The 15,180-nt window shown below is 45.0% G+C and overlaps 1 protein-coding gene across 2 annotated transcripts in view; it reads right to left on the reverse strand.

Annotated features, from left to right (window-relative positions):
* LOC117530228 (NLR family CARD domain-containing protein 3-like) overlaps positions 1-15,180 on the reverse strand; it is a 133,280-nt gene that overhangs the window by 78,327 nt on the left and 39,773 nt on the right. For both annotated transcript variants that reach the window (XM_034193156.1, XM_034193155.1), the window contains exon 4: positions 10,459-10,537. In XM_034193156.1, coding sequence (XP_034049047.1) covers positions 10,459-10,537 — 79 coding nt within the window. The remainder of the gene's footprint in view (positions 1-10,458; positions 10,538-15,180) is intronic.

Below are 15,180 nucleotides of genomic sequence, written 5' to 3' on the forward strand. Positions count from 1 at the left end.
CCTTCAGGGTTGAATCCTCATACAGGATCGTGACTGGGAGTCGTGTGGCAATGTGGGTGTGTCCCACGTGAATGTTTCGGCCCACCACTGGCCCAGTCTCTAGGGGCGGGCGTTGGTGTTTAACCGCTCGGGGCAGTCGTTTGCGAGATGCTCACTCGAGCCACAAACATAACAAGCTCCGTAGGCCCGCCTCCTTTGTGCTCCAGGTGCCCTAAATGTTGCCCTGCTCGTGTCCATAGCTTCGTCAGCAGGGGGAGCCGTAGGCGCACGGAGCGCAGGAACAGAGGAGCGTGGGGAGGGCGGAGCTCGGTCGGAACCGGAAGGGAGAGGGACGACGTGTGCCTGGCCACGCCCTTCGCCTCGTTCCCGACGGCGTTATTCTAACCGGTTGTCGAGTCGTATGACCAGATCGATGAGCCCATCTAAGTCCCGCGGTTCGTCCTTCGCCACCAGGTGCTCTTTTAGGACCAGTGACAGTCCGTTTACAAAGGCGGCGCGGAGGGCAGTGCTATTCCAGCCGGATCTCGCCGCCGCGATGCGGAAGGCGACTGCATAGGCAGCTGCGCTCCGACGCCCCTGTCTCATTGACAGTAGCGCGGTTGAAGCGGTCTCTCCTCTGTTGGGATGGTCGAACACCGTTCTGAGCTCCCGTACAAACCCATCGTATGTATGAAGGAGCCGTGAGTTCTGCTCCCAGAGCGCTGTAGCCCAAGCGCGTGCCTCCCCGCGAAGCAGATTTATTACATAAGCTACTTTGCTAGCGTCAGTCGCGTACATCACGGGACGCTGTGCGAAGACGAGCGAACACTGTATCAGAAAATCCGCGCACGTCTCCACACAGCCTCCGTACGGTTCTGGAGGGCTTATGTATGCTTCTGGGGACGGAGGAAGGGACCGTTGAACGACCAGTGGAACGTCACTGTCACGCGCAGGGTCCTCGGGAGGGAGAGCCGCAGCGGCGCCCGGAGGGCGCGCCTCCACTTGTGCGGCGAGAGCCTCCACCCTGCGGTTTAGGAGACCGTGCTGCTCGGTCATTAAATCGATCCGAGAGGTGAAAGCGGTGAGGATCCGCTGCAACTCACTGATTACCCCTCCCGAAGCCGCCGACGCGCCTTGTTCTTCCATTGGCCGTTCAACAGCCGGTTGACGCCCCTCGGGATCCATGACGCTGGCCGAGATATCCTGTTGTGAAAGTGTAGGTACACGGACCCACAACAGGGGGCGCAATGAACGGACAATGGAGAAAAGTAAAGAACAAGTTTTACTGTTGTGAAAAAGCACAACCAATACAACAATTAATAATTTGGAGGTGTAAGCCGAAATCTGCTGGTGTCGTGTGGGCAGGCTCGAAGGTAGGAGACGTCCGTCCTAGTCGAACCGGAACCACCCAGATCTCCTCTGCCACCGAAACCCAGAAGTACTGGAACCGCCAAGTCCCGAATTCCCAGGTGGCCACTGCCTTCGCTCGTCGGATCCGGTACTGCTGGCGGGAAAGAGCACAAACACACAGGTAGGAATGCGACAGCACCCAGTAGAGGCAGAGGGGCGAAGCCGCCTCCACCTCTTGTTACAATGAAGCAGGAAAGGTGAGTACTTATCCGAGCAAGTTGCTTTCTGTAATCAGCTGTCCTGAAAAGGTTTAGCAAGGTTTATCAGAATCTTTAATATATGTTTGCAGAGAAGGTTAGCTTAAACTCAAGGCGATATCTCGGCACTGAGGTGGAGACGCCGTCCTACTGATATACCTCCGTGCTGAGTGGAACAGCTGTGTCCAGTGATGGGTGACAGCTGTCACCCAGGCTGCTCCCATAAGGTGGCAGCGCCCTCTGGTGCCTGGAGCCCGCACTCCAGGCAGGGCGCCCTCTGGTGGTGGTGGGCCAGCAGTACCTCCTCTTCAGCGGCCCACACAACACACCTTCTCCTTTGTCTCTTGGTTTGGTTGTCTGTCTATGAAGGACAAGAACAGCCTGAACAATATAGTGAAAGCCTGTTCAAAAATAATTGGCGTCCAGCAGAGAGACCTGGCATCACTGTGGGAGAGTCGTGTCATGACAAAAGCCCAGCAGATCATTGATTTAGATCAGAGACACATCTTATCATTAGGCTTTACACTCATGCCCTCTGGGCAGCGCTATCAGATGCCCCAGATGAGAACTAATCGCTATTCAATGTCTATTCAATGTCTTTTATTCCTTCTGCGATTAGACTCCTGAACACTAGCTGAGGATTTTGTCCTTGTTTTTAACCTTGATTCTGTGATTGTTATTTAGCATATACCTATGTAAATGTTATGTCTGTGTTTTTATGGTTGGCCAGGGGGTCTGCAATGAATTGCCCTTTAAGGGACTAATAAAGTATTCTGATTCTGATTCTGAAAACAGCCTCAAGTCTTCTTGAATATGATGCCACAAGCTTGGTGCACCTATCTTTGAGCAGTTTCGTCCATTCCTCTTTGCAGCACCTCTCAGGGACCATCAACTTAGATGGGGAGCGTCAGTGCACAGCCATTTTCAGATCTCTCCAGAGATGTTCAATCGGATTCAGATCTGGGCTCTGGCTGGGCCACTCAAGGACATTCACAGAGTTGTCCCGAAGCCACTCCTTTGTGCTTAGGGTCATTGTCCTGCTGAAAGGTGAACCGTCGCCTCAGTCTGAGGTCAAGAGCACTCTGGAGTAGGTTTTCATCCAGGATGTCTCTGCACATTGCTCCATTCATCTTTACCTCAATCCTGACTAGTCTCCCAGTTCCTGCTGTTGAAAAACATCCCCAGAGCATGATGCTGCCACCATCATGCATCACTGTAGGGATGGTGCCTGGTTTCCTCCAAACATGATGCCTGGCATTCACACCAAACAATTAATCTCTGTGTCATGATCTGAGAGTCCATCAGGTGCCTTTTGGAAAACTCCAGGCTGACATGTGCATTTTACTAAGGAGTGGCTTCCGTCTGGCCACTCTATCATACAGGCCTGTTTGGTGGATTGCTGCAGAGATGGTTGTTCTTCTGAAAGGTTCTCCTCTTTCCATAGAGGAACACTGGAGCTCTGACAGAGTGGCCATCAGATTCTTGGTCACCTCCCTGACTAAGGCCCTTCTCCCCCAATTGCTCAGTTTAGACGCGTGGGCAGCTCTCGGAAGCATCTTCCATTTACGGGTGATGGAGGCCACTGTGCTCATTCAATTCAATTCAATTCAATTTTATTTATATAGCGCCAAATCACAACAAACAGTTGCCCCAAGGCGCTTTACATTGTAAGGCAAAGCCATACAATAATTACGGAAAAACCCCAACGGTCAAAACGACCCCCTGTGAGCAAGCACTTGGCGACAGTATGAAGGAAAAACTCCCTTTTCACAGGAAACCTCCAGCAGAACCAGGCTCAGGGAGGGGCAGTCTTATGCTGGTACTGGTTGGGGCTGAGGGAGAGAACCAGGAAAAAGACATGCTGTGGATCCGAATTGGGAGCTGGTTCCACAGGAGAGTAGCCTGAAAGCTGAAGGCTCTGCCTCCCATTCTACTCTTAAAAACCCTAGGAACTACAAGTAAGCCTGCAGTCTGAGAGCGAAGCGCTCTATTGGGGTGATATAGTACTATGAGGTCCCTAAGATAAGATGGGACCTGATTATTCAAAACCTTATAAGTAAAAAGAAGAATTTTAAATTCTATTCTAGAATTAACAGGAAGCCAATGAAGAGAGGCCAATATGGGTGAAATATGCTCTCTCCTTCTAGTCCCCGTCAGTACTCTAGCTGCAGCATTTTGAATTAACTGAAGGCTTTTCAGGGAACTTTCAGGACAACCTGATAATAATGAATTACAATAGTCCAGCCTAGAGGAAATAAATGCATGAATTAGTTTTTCAGCATCACTCTGAGACAAGACCTTTCTAATTTTAGAAATATTGCGCAAATGCAAAAAAGCAGTCCTACATATTTGCTTAATATGCGCATTGAAGGACATATCCTGATATCCTCATTGGGATCATCAAAGCAGTAAAAGTGTTTCTTTACCCTTCCCCAGAGTTGTGCCTCAAGATAATCCTGTCACGGAGGTCTACAGACTTGGACTGTGCTCTGACATGCACTGTCAACTGTGGGGCCGTATATGTAGATAGGTGTGCGCCTGTTGTGGCTGGGGTGCCTGGCTGGCTTTTGTTTCTGTCTTCTGTTTTCTGTCTTTTGTTTTTCCTTCCAGGTGGCATGCGTTCAGGACTGAGTGGCTGTGTGGCTGAGTTATTAGGACCTCACCCTGATCACCTGAGGCTGGTCATGTGCAGCTCGTCAGGACTCACAGCTGTGGTGCATCTATATGGATTGGGGCTTGGTTGCATTTAAGTCTGGAGTACACAGTGTGTATTTGCCAGAGACTCGACCTTGTGACCAGACGGGTGAGATCGACGTTTAGAGAACCATCTCATCATCATGGACGCAGAGACCATACCAGGTTTGATGCCATGGTCTGTGAAAGAGGAGGGGGTGAGGTCTCACGCTCGTCAGCACACTTCCTGAGGTACTTTAGGTTTTGTGACTAACATGAGTACAGTCAGTAGATGTGGTGTCCCTCACACCTTATTATATTGAGCTGTTATGTTAGTCGTTTAATCAGCTTCCACTGCAGTGGAGAATTGAACTGGGTGTTCCATGCCTGCAGGGTGGGAAGCTGATTGGTGATTAAGCCAGGAAGTGTTTGCTGTTTATGTACACCTTTGAGTGGTCTCTCTGTGTGTGGAGTAGTGGACTCACATGATGGTTTCTTCTTTCACAGACTCGGTTGGTCGCGGCCACCTGGGGGGTGTCGGCGGGGTCCTTGGGTCCGAACTGTTCTGGCTCCGGACCGTTTGTGCTGCTGGGAGCGCACCGTTCTTCCACCTCGCCAGACCGCGCACTTATTTGTTATTAATTAAGCACTCACTGTTATGTCATTAAATTCTGTTATCCTTTGAACCGTGCTCTGTTTCCTTTATGCTGGGTCCTACTTCAAACGCTGGTCGGTACTCCGACTGCGTCCGACACATAACAGTAGTCTCTGGCCAATACATCATGGACCCAGCGGTAGCAGAGGCAGTACTGTGCCGGGAAGGCGGCAGCAGACGTCAGAAGTTATCCGGATCAGTTGCGGGTGCTCTCCGCCCGGATGGTGCGTTTCGGAGAACCGATTATTGAATAGTGATTTGAGCTCTCTTGCAGCCGTATTCCTGTGGTGTTGCCTTATCTGTGGGTTGTTGTGGAGTGTGAATAGCGACGGCTTCGCGTCACACTTCGACCGGATAAGAGGTAAAACGGGAGCTGCATGAGTGTGTCTTTAATGGGTGAACGCGCACGGCGGAGTTCTGTGGCACGGGTCGCTGTGCTTCCTGTTGTTACAGTTGTAGCCCCGTCTCCCTGGGTGAAGATAGCTACTGCGTCTGTTGTGTCAGCTTCGGCGTAATTTAGTTGAAGCACATTTTGGTTGTGTGTTACACGTAGCTGCGCACAGGGAAAGCAGCGTGAGTTGTTTTCTCGGTTACCAAAGGGTTTTTTTATTTTTAGCACTTTGGCTCCCCCTGTTGGCGACTGAGTCACATTACCGTTATTGCTCTTAAGGTGGAACAGGTGTGTTCCATTTGTTTGAGCTTAACGGTATAAGTCACTTATTAGTTTTGTGTTGGTTCATTTTTTGTGGGTGTTTTTTGAGTTGGTTTTTGTGTGGGATGTTCTACACTATTAGTGTTCTGGGGTCGTGACCGTGCAGGCTGTCTGGAGCATAGAAAGGACCCAGGTAACTTTATGTTAGTCTGTTAGTCTTTCGTTTTATTTCTTTTGGTTTCACCTCCCAGGGTTTGATGGGACGGTCCTCTGGGGGGGGGGGGGGTAATTGGGTTGTTTTTTCTTTTTTCTTTGTTTTTTTTTGTTTTTGTTGTGCCCTCTCTTCTCCTCTGGCTCCAGCCGTGTGAGCCGTAGGTTGTCGGCGTTGCTGGAGTGGTGCAGTTTGGTTGTGCTGGGCGTTTCCCAGGTAACCTCTCCACCCGGGAGGGGGGGGGGGGGGGGTTCGGGGTGTTGTTTTTTTTTGTTGATTCCCTGTTCCACCTCCGGCTTCAGCGCGCCTTTGAGCCGTATGCCATCGGTGTAGCTGAGGTTTGGGGCAGTGGAATATACCCGCAGCTGGTGGCTTTGGAAGTCGGAGGGGTGGCACCGTTTTGTGCCGTCTGCCATTACCGCTGTTCCACTCCTCCCGGTTGACTTCTGGGGTATAGTCGTGGTTGGTGACACTGGACGTACTTCCAGTTTCCACTGCGCCGAGGGGGTGGGGTTGGGGTTGTTTTGTTTGTATGTTTTTTTTTTCTTTTGTTTTTCCCCCCAGTTTCCGCCCTCAGGGTGTGACTGTGGTGTCCTCTGGGGGGGAAAGGGCTGTGGGTCCATCTAGCCATAGACGGCCGGGGCTGGGTCTGTTAGTCATGAGGGGGGGTGTCTCCTGGGGTTTGGTGGAACGGTCCTCTGGGAGGCGCTGGGAGTCCCCGTGGGTGACTTTGGATCCCAGAGGGACCTCGGCTGTGGTTATTACTCCTGGAGCTGGCGGGATGTCCTCTGGGGGGTGTTGGTCCCTACATGTCGTCCGGGGGGGGGGGGGGGGGGTGTTAGCGTTTTTTGTTTGCAAACTTAAGTTTGGGTTGTGTTTTTCTTTTCTCCTCTTCCCGGGGTTTGATGGGATGGTCCTCTGGGGAGGGGGGGGGGGTGGTTTGGTTGTTTGTGTTTGTCTTTTTTGTTTTATGACTAAACAGACTTTAAACATGGTCTGACAAAGGCTGACCGCACAGGTTCAAGAACTCCTGGCCACACCTGTGCAAATTGACTGACAGAAACAAAGGCAAAGATGCAGTCAGAGGAGAAGACGTCAACCGTTCTGTTAGATGAAGATTCAGTTGGAAGACGAATGCAGATACGGTTTCCAGCCATGGTCCCTGGAGGGGGGTGTTTTTCCTGGGCCAGGTTTGTGTGGTCGCCGGGAGGCTTCCCGTGAGGGTGGGGTGCTGTTGTGGCTGGGGTGCCTGGCTGGCTTTTGTTTCTGTCTTCTGTTTTCTGTCTTTTGTTTTTCCTTCCAGGTGGCATGCGTTCAGGACTGAGTGGCTGTGTGGCTGAGTTATTAGGACCTCACCCTGATCACCTGAGGCTGGTCATGTGCAGCTCGTCAGGACTCACAGCTGTGGTGCATCTATATGGATTGGGGCATGGTTGCATTTAAGTCTGGAGTACACAGTGTGTATTTGCCAGAGACTCGACCTTGTGACCAGACGGGTGAGATCGACGTTTAGAGAACCATCTCATCATCATGGACGCAGAGACCGTACCAGGTTTGATGCCATGGTCTGTGAAAGATGAGGGGGTGAGGTCTCACGCTCGTCAGCACACTTCCTGAGGTACTTTAGGTTTTGTGACTAACATGGGTACAGTCAGTAAATGTGGTGTCCCTCACACCTTATTATATTGAGCTGTTATGTTAGTTGTTTAATCAGCTTCCACTGCAGTGGAGAATTGAACTGGGTGTTCCATGCCTGCAGGGTGGGAAGCTGATTGGTGATTAAGCCAGGAAGTGTTTGCTGTTTATGTACACCTTTGAGTGGTTTCTCTGTGTGTGGAGTAGTGGACTCACATGATGGTTTCTTCTTTCACAGACTCGGTTGGTCGCGGCCACCTGGGGGGTGTCGGCGGGGTCCTTGGGTCCGAACTGTTCTGGCTCCGGACTGTTTGTGCTGCTGGGAGCGCACCGTTCTTCCACCTCGCCAGACCGCGCACTTATTTGTTATTAATTAAGCACTCACTGTTATGTCATTAAATTCTGTTATCCTTTGAACCGTGCTCTGTTTCCTTTATGCTGGGTCCTACTTAAAACGCTGGTCGGTACTCCGACTGCGTCCGACACATAACAGTGCCTTTCCAAATCATGTCCAATCAACTGGATTTACCCCAGGTAAACCTCAACTAAGATGTAGAAACATCATGCACCTGAGCTCAAATTTGAGCTTCATGGTAAAGGCTGGGAATACTTCGGTGATTCTTAGACTACGGGCACTTATTATGTCCTTTGATCATACTGTATGAAAAACAGAAAAAAGGGGAAATTTCACACTTTTATAGTTATCTTTACAATGAAAGTGTTTTAAGAAATTTGTTCTAGTAGTCTATGATGACTTTTTCACCTTTTTTCAGCATCATTATATGCAAATATTGCTGTTTTGTGCTTGTCCCACACCCAGACTTTTGATCTTCAATGATAAAAATGAATGGTAAAAAAAATGTTTTTTCTAATGTTTTAAAATATCTCTGAATAAAATATCAGTAAAATAATCAAAACATAATTGGGGTATTCAATGTCATACAACTGTTGTGATTTTTTTAAACAAAATGTAGTTGTCCCACACTATTGCCGTAATTTCCACCACAACACTGTAATGTCCCTTTAAACAGTTTGTATGAAAGATTGTTTGGGTAGTTTCTATGGAGATAAACAGTGACATCAGAGCACATGTATATAGTGCCAAATCACAACAAACAGTTGCCCCAAGGCGCTTTATATTGTAAGGCAATGGTGTGGTGGAAATTACATTTACAAGGCCAATAGTGCCCGTAGTTAAAGAATCACCCACTTATGTACATATGATTTCTTAGTTTTTTTAAATTTTCTAATAACTTTGCAAAAATCTTTAAAAAAAATTTTTTTCACATTGTCATTATGGGGTATTGTGTGTAGAATTTTGAGTAAAAAAAAAAAATCATCCATTTTGGAATAAGGCTATAAGTAACATAACAAAATGTGAAAAAAGTGAAGCGCTGTGAATACTATCTGGATGCACTAACACAACTGGATAGAGATTTTTAACACCCTGTAAGAGGTGATTGGAGAAAAGGAGGAACCAAATGCATTACCCTTTCTCACTGTATCTAAGAAAGATGTTTCTGCTTTCTCCACCTTGTTGGCCAGAAGACTAAAAGTAAAAAACTGGAAATTAACTGCAGCACCTGGTCACACATGCTCGTTCAGAGACATTCTCTATTTTTGTTATTTGGCTGCTCCAATAAATTTGGGAGAATGTACGAGGGCCTTTTTTTCCTGTTTGTTAAAAGAACATATCTCTCACTCATCCGTGACTGAAGCATCTGAATCAGTTGCATGAAATAGCAATATTGTGCTGGTTGTGAGGTGGGCCATATGCTGCTGCTCTGACTAGTGGCATCTGTCGCTGTCGCCGACTGATGTTTTTTATTGTATTTTTGTTGTTTTGTTCTTGATAAGTTATATGTGTTTTGGTAAGTAGCAATGTCAATATTCACTTTCTTTTTACCTCTGCCAACAAAGTTGTACAGAGATTATGTTTTTGCTCCTGTTTGTTTGTTTGTGAACGGCTTAGAGCCCATAATTTTTCATGTATTGTTATGAAATTTTTACTGAAGATTCATATCCTGATAGGCAAGAACTGATTCAATTGTCAAGGTCGTAGGTCAAAGGTCAAAGTAAAAAAAAAAGCCCTATCTTTAACAGTGAATATTATTAATTTGGATCAAAAGAGATGACTTCAAGGAAACCGTGTTTCCATTTATTGTGAACAGAGATTTACTGACTTGCTGGAGAATGCACTTAAGCCCTTTTTATGCTTCTACAACTCCGTAACTCTGTGGCCATGCATTCAGAAATTCAAAACTGTCAAAAAAGGTCCAATTTCGTTCATATTTTAGGCATTAGGTAGGCTGTATCCTTTACCAACTGACAGAGTTTGATACAGATCTAATACAGATTACAGATTTTGTGGCATTTAAATTTAACATTTAAAAGCCCATTTAATGTATATTTTACATTACATCTTAATCAAACATGACACAACCACTCTCATATTTGAGAGTGAGGTGCAGACTGACACTCTCAATGAATAGACCAAGTTTGATCCGCATCTGATCCGTGTTGCAGATTTAGCAGATATTTGATTTTAACATTGAAAAGCCCTTTTAATCCATATTTTGTATTATATTTTAGTTTATGGAAAGCCACTTCTATCAGGACTTTTCACTTTTTCCCCAAGGTAAAACATTGTGGAATTGGAAACTAGTGTTGGCGGAGGTTAACGTAGTGCTCCAGTTTCTGCCTTTTTCCCCTTAAGGAAAACCTACACTTTATAACTTAATACAAATATGTTCACACAATTGTGTACATTTGCAAAACTCAATAATCAAAGTAAAAAAGAAAAAAAAATACATTTCATACCCAAAACACTGTGTAAAACCAAAAGGGGGTCAACTTGTGAATTTATAACAGGTAATAATAAACGTCATTTGCACTGTTCCTCTTTTTTTGTAGGAGCAGGTCCATCATTATTGAAGAACACATGAATGAATAAATGAGAGAATAAACATCAAAGTGTTTGTTGCTGCAGCATGAAGACATTATGAAGAAACTGTTCCATAATAATATGAGATTGAAGTCAACAGACCATAAACCTGTAGTTCAGGCATCTTTGATGCTGCTGAGCAGATGGAACCCTGAGAACCTGTGAGCTCTGCTGCTTCACTCTGTGGACCAAACAGAAACAGTTTACTCACATTATGTCTGAACACAAACAGCTTCAAGTTCACATCAACCTGCATTGTTGGTCTGAACAGTTTAGTTTTCACAGTCTTCTTCTTGGTCCCACTGACAGTCAAACACAGGACCAAAACACTGACCTTTTGGATTTAAAGATGGAAAAAATGACTGAATTTTCTGAGTTTCCATTCCAACGGCTTGGGAGGACGGCCCACAAAGTCAAAAACAGTGACTGCTCCAACACCAACACGACAAAATTAAGAACTAGTATCCTGTGATTTAAACTGATAAATACTGATTGATTGCCTGTGTTTCTCATGTCTGCAGTGAGTGAGGCTCAAATGGAATTATCAGGAATTTAGGATCTATTCATGCAGCTGCTGTTATTTTTCAGATTTCCACATCCTGTTTTGCCTCTTAACAGCTTGTTGGTACCAATGAAACAACCCCTCTATCTTATTCTAAATCGCTCTCATTACAGTCCAATTTATGCAACTGTGTACCCACAACTCCATAGCAGCACAGAGCCTTCTGTGTTGTTGCGAACCCTCTCCGAGCCCGTTTGAAACTTGGTGTGCATTTCCCAAAAACTAAAATTTAATGCCAAAACAACAGAGACCACACTGGGTGTGATTGGTCACTTTTCTGGTTTCTCTCTTTCATCTCCAGTCATATTTAAAAGTGTTTGCAGCATCTGTGTAACTACATTTTGATCATGGCTCTGTCAGGATTGGGACTTTGGTGTCTTGTGTTATGTTTTTCTGTTATTTGTTCTGCTTGGGTTTTGCTGCACTGATTCCTCTTATTTGTCACTTGATGTTTGGTGGTGGGTCGTGTCCCTCTGTCTTTCCACTCCCATGCCCTGACCTTGAAAGGATCAAATAGAAAAAGGTTTGGCAGAGGAAGTCTGCAAATATGGCCAACTTTACAACACTACGTTACTACAAAGATGCTCAAATGACCAGCAATTCATGGAGGAAACTGCACGTAATGTTGGTTTGGAGGTTGATGACTGTATACAGAAGTGGAGGTCATTGAGGGACAAATCTGTCCATCTCAAAAAAAAAAAAAAAAGACCAGCAGCAGTAGCAATACAGGCAATAAGAAAGTCCCTGTCTTGTACATTATATTCACATGATGCCCCTCCTGTACTTGTGGCAAATTGCGCTGCAACACCCAGCAAAGCAATGGAGCACATCAATGCGCTTGCATGGCCACAGAGGTACAGAGTTTTAGAAGCATAAAAAGGGCTTAAGTGCATTCTCCAGCAAGTCAGTAAATCTCTGCTCACATTGCGCCTCATGTATCAAAGTTGAGCACTTGTGGCGTAAATTTACGGTGTAAATTTGAAGTACACCAAAGTTGCCGTGACATGTATCAAGCAGTGCGCACCTGCCCATTTCCAGCGTATGCCTGACATGATCTTGATAAATACGGCGTGTGAAAACAATCGTAATTATAATAAACACGCCCATAAATGTTCAGACTCCGCTTCAGACACACCCTCATTTTACGACATGGAAGTCAGGAAGACGGCAAAGAAAAAGAACTCCACCAATCACGACGTGTGCCAATAGAGAGTCAAAAGCGGCCGTCGTATCGATTGTTTTGTAGTATAATCAAAAAAGTGTTACAGTGGTCCCTCGTTTATCGCAGGAGTTACGTTCTAAAAATAGCCTGTAATACGCGAAACCACGACGTAGTCAGCGTTATTTTGTTTTACAATTATTATAGATCTTTTATAGCTGTAAAAACCCTGTAAAACCACTTTATACACTTTTCTCAATCAGGCATGAACATTTTCTTACTTTTCTCTCGTGTGTAAACACTTATTAGACCTTATAAGTCAAACCTTATTAGAAAAATAAGACCAAACTGTTTTCAGGCCCAAACATTTGTTTGAGAAATAAAAATAGAACGTTTTCCTATAAATAATTATGATGGCTTTTAGAACTAACGAATGTAATTTTAACAATCAACGTACGAGGTTGGACACATAAGAAATTATTAATAGTGACTGACCAGTATGTCACAGATCGCACCTCTGCGTCCTGACGTGCCTTTTTCCACTCACACCTCGCTGCAGGTGTCTGTTTCCGAGTGACAAACACAGTTATGAGTAGTTGTTGGCACTCTTTTTTCTTCTGGGCGAGAAGATTCTTATCAATCAATCAATCAATCAATTTTTTTATATAGCACCAAATCACAACAAACAGTTGCCCCAAGGCGCTTTATATTGTAAGGCAAGGCCATACAATAATTATGTAAAACCCCAACGGTCAAAACGACCCCCTGTGAGCAAGCACTTGGCTACAGTGGGAAGGAAAAACTCCCTTTTAACAGGAAGAAACCTCCAGCAGAACCAGGCTCAGGGAGGGGCAGTCTTCTGCTGGGACTGGTTGGGGCTGAGGGAGAGAACCAGGAAAAAGACATGCTGTGGAGGGGAGCAGAGATCGATCACTAATGATTAAATGCAGAGTGGTGCATACAGAGCAAAAAGAGAAAGAAACAGTGCATCATGGGAACCCCCCAGCAGTCTACGTCTATAGCAGCATAACTAAGGGATGGTTCAGGGTCACCTGATCCAGCCCTAACTATAAGCTTTAGCAAAAAGGAAAGTTTTAAGCCTAATCTTAAAAGTAGAGAGGGTGTCTGTCTCCCTGATCTGAATTGGGAGCTGGTTCCACAGGAGAGGAGCCTGAAAGCTGAAGGCTCTGCCTCCCATTCTACTCTTACAAACCCTAGGAACTACAAGTAAGCCTGCAGTCTGAGAGCGAAGCGCTCTATTGGGGTGATATGGTACTACGAGGTCCCTAAGATAAGATGGGACCTGATTATTCAAAACCTTATAAGTAAGAAGAAGAATTTTAAATTCTATTCTAGAATTAACAGGAAGCCAATGAAGAGAGGCCAATATGGGTGAGATATGCTCTCTCCTTCTAGTCCCCGTCAGTACTCTAGCTGCAGCATTTTGAATTAACTGAAGGCTTTTTAGGGAACTTTTAGGACAACCTGATAATAATGAATTACAATAGTCCAGCCTAGAGGAAATAAATGCATGAATTAGTTTTTCAGCATCACTCTGAGACAAGACCTTTCTGATTTTAGAGATATTGCGTAAATGCAAAAAAAGCAGTCCTACATATTTGTTTAATATGCGCTTTGAATGACATATCCTGATCAAAAATGACTCCAAGATTTCTCACAGTATTACTAGAGGTCAGGGTAATGCCATCCACAGTAAGGATCTGGTTAGACACCATGTTTCTAAGATTTGTGGGGCCAAGTACAATAACTTCAGTTTTATCTGAGTTTAAAAGCAGGAAATTAGAGGTCATCCATGTCTTTATGTCTGTAAGACAATCCTGCAGTTTAGCTAATTGGTGTGTGTCCTCTGGCTTCATGGATAGATAAAGCTGGGTATCATCTGCGTAACAATGAAAATTTAAGCAATACCGTCTAATAATACTGCCTAAGGGAAGCATGTATAAAGTGAATAAAATTGGTCCTAGCACAGAACCTTGTGGAACTCCATAATTAACTTTAGTCTGTGAAGAAGATTCCCCATTTACATGAACAAATTGTAATCTATTAGACAAATATGATTCAAACCACCGCAGCGCAGTGCCTTTAATACCTATGGCATGCTCTAATCTCTGTAATAAAATTTTATGGTCAACAGTATCAAAAGCAGCACTGAGGTCTAACAGAACAAGCACAGAGATGAGTCCACTGTCCAAGGCCATAAGAAGATCATTTGTAAACAGACACGCAGAACACAGAACACTGTAAAAAAAAAGGCATGCAAAATTGGACTAAAAACTCTGTGAAACGGCAAGGCCGCGAAAGGTGGATGGCGTTATTGTGAGGGACCACTGTATTCTCTTTTCACATGTCAATAATTCTTGACATGTGGATATTTGCTCGCTCAATTAATAAGACACGCCTAATTTTTCAGATTTCTTTATTCTTAAGATGTATTTCTTTATTTACTTTATTGTAACAAACGAATGGAGAAAACAAAACCTGATTGCAGCACGGGCGAAGGGAATGACAACACTACAGTTGTAATTATCAATTTCATTGTCTAAAACGATCACACCACATAAAGTTAAGCTCAGCGCTGCTCTGGCTTCAGGCTCTGGAGAAAAACGCGAGCAGCTCTTTCTTTGCGACCAGCGCTGTGGCCACGGATCATGCTCGAGACCAGCAATCCCGCAAAAGCGGGACTTGTATTGATTATTATGTAGTATAATCAGGAAAGTGTTATTTATCTAACATATGCATTGATTTGTATAATGGCACTGTTTATCATGTTGATCATATTTATTTTTATGTGGATTCCAGCGCTGGTTCATTTTGGTGTATAATTTATGCCACCTCTTGACCTGGTGTATATTTTCAGTGCAGCGTACGCCAACGACCATATTGATAAATGCCAAGTAGCGCAGCCGTTTTGGCGTACACCCCATATACGCTCAAATATCACCGTACGCATGTTGATACATGAGGCCCATTAAATGGAAACACTGTTTCCTTGAAGTCATCTCTTTTGATCCAAATGAAATGGTCGTAAATTAGATTAGATAGAACTTTATTGATCCTTTGGGAAGACTCCCTCAGGGAAATT

The sequence above is a fragment of the Thalassophryne amazonica genome, chromosome 18, assembly GCF_902500255.1.
Source record: "Thalassophryne amazonica chromosome 18, fThaAma1.1, whole genome shotgun sequence".
In the NCBI taxonomy this organism is placed as follows: domain Eukaryota; kingdom Metazoa; phylum Chordata; class Actinopteri; order Batrachoidiformes; family Batrachoididae; genus Thalassophryne; species Thalassophryne amazonica.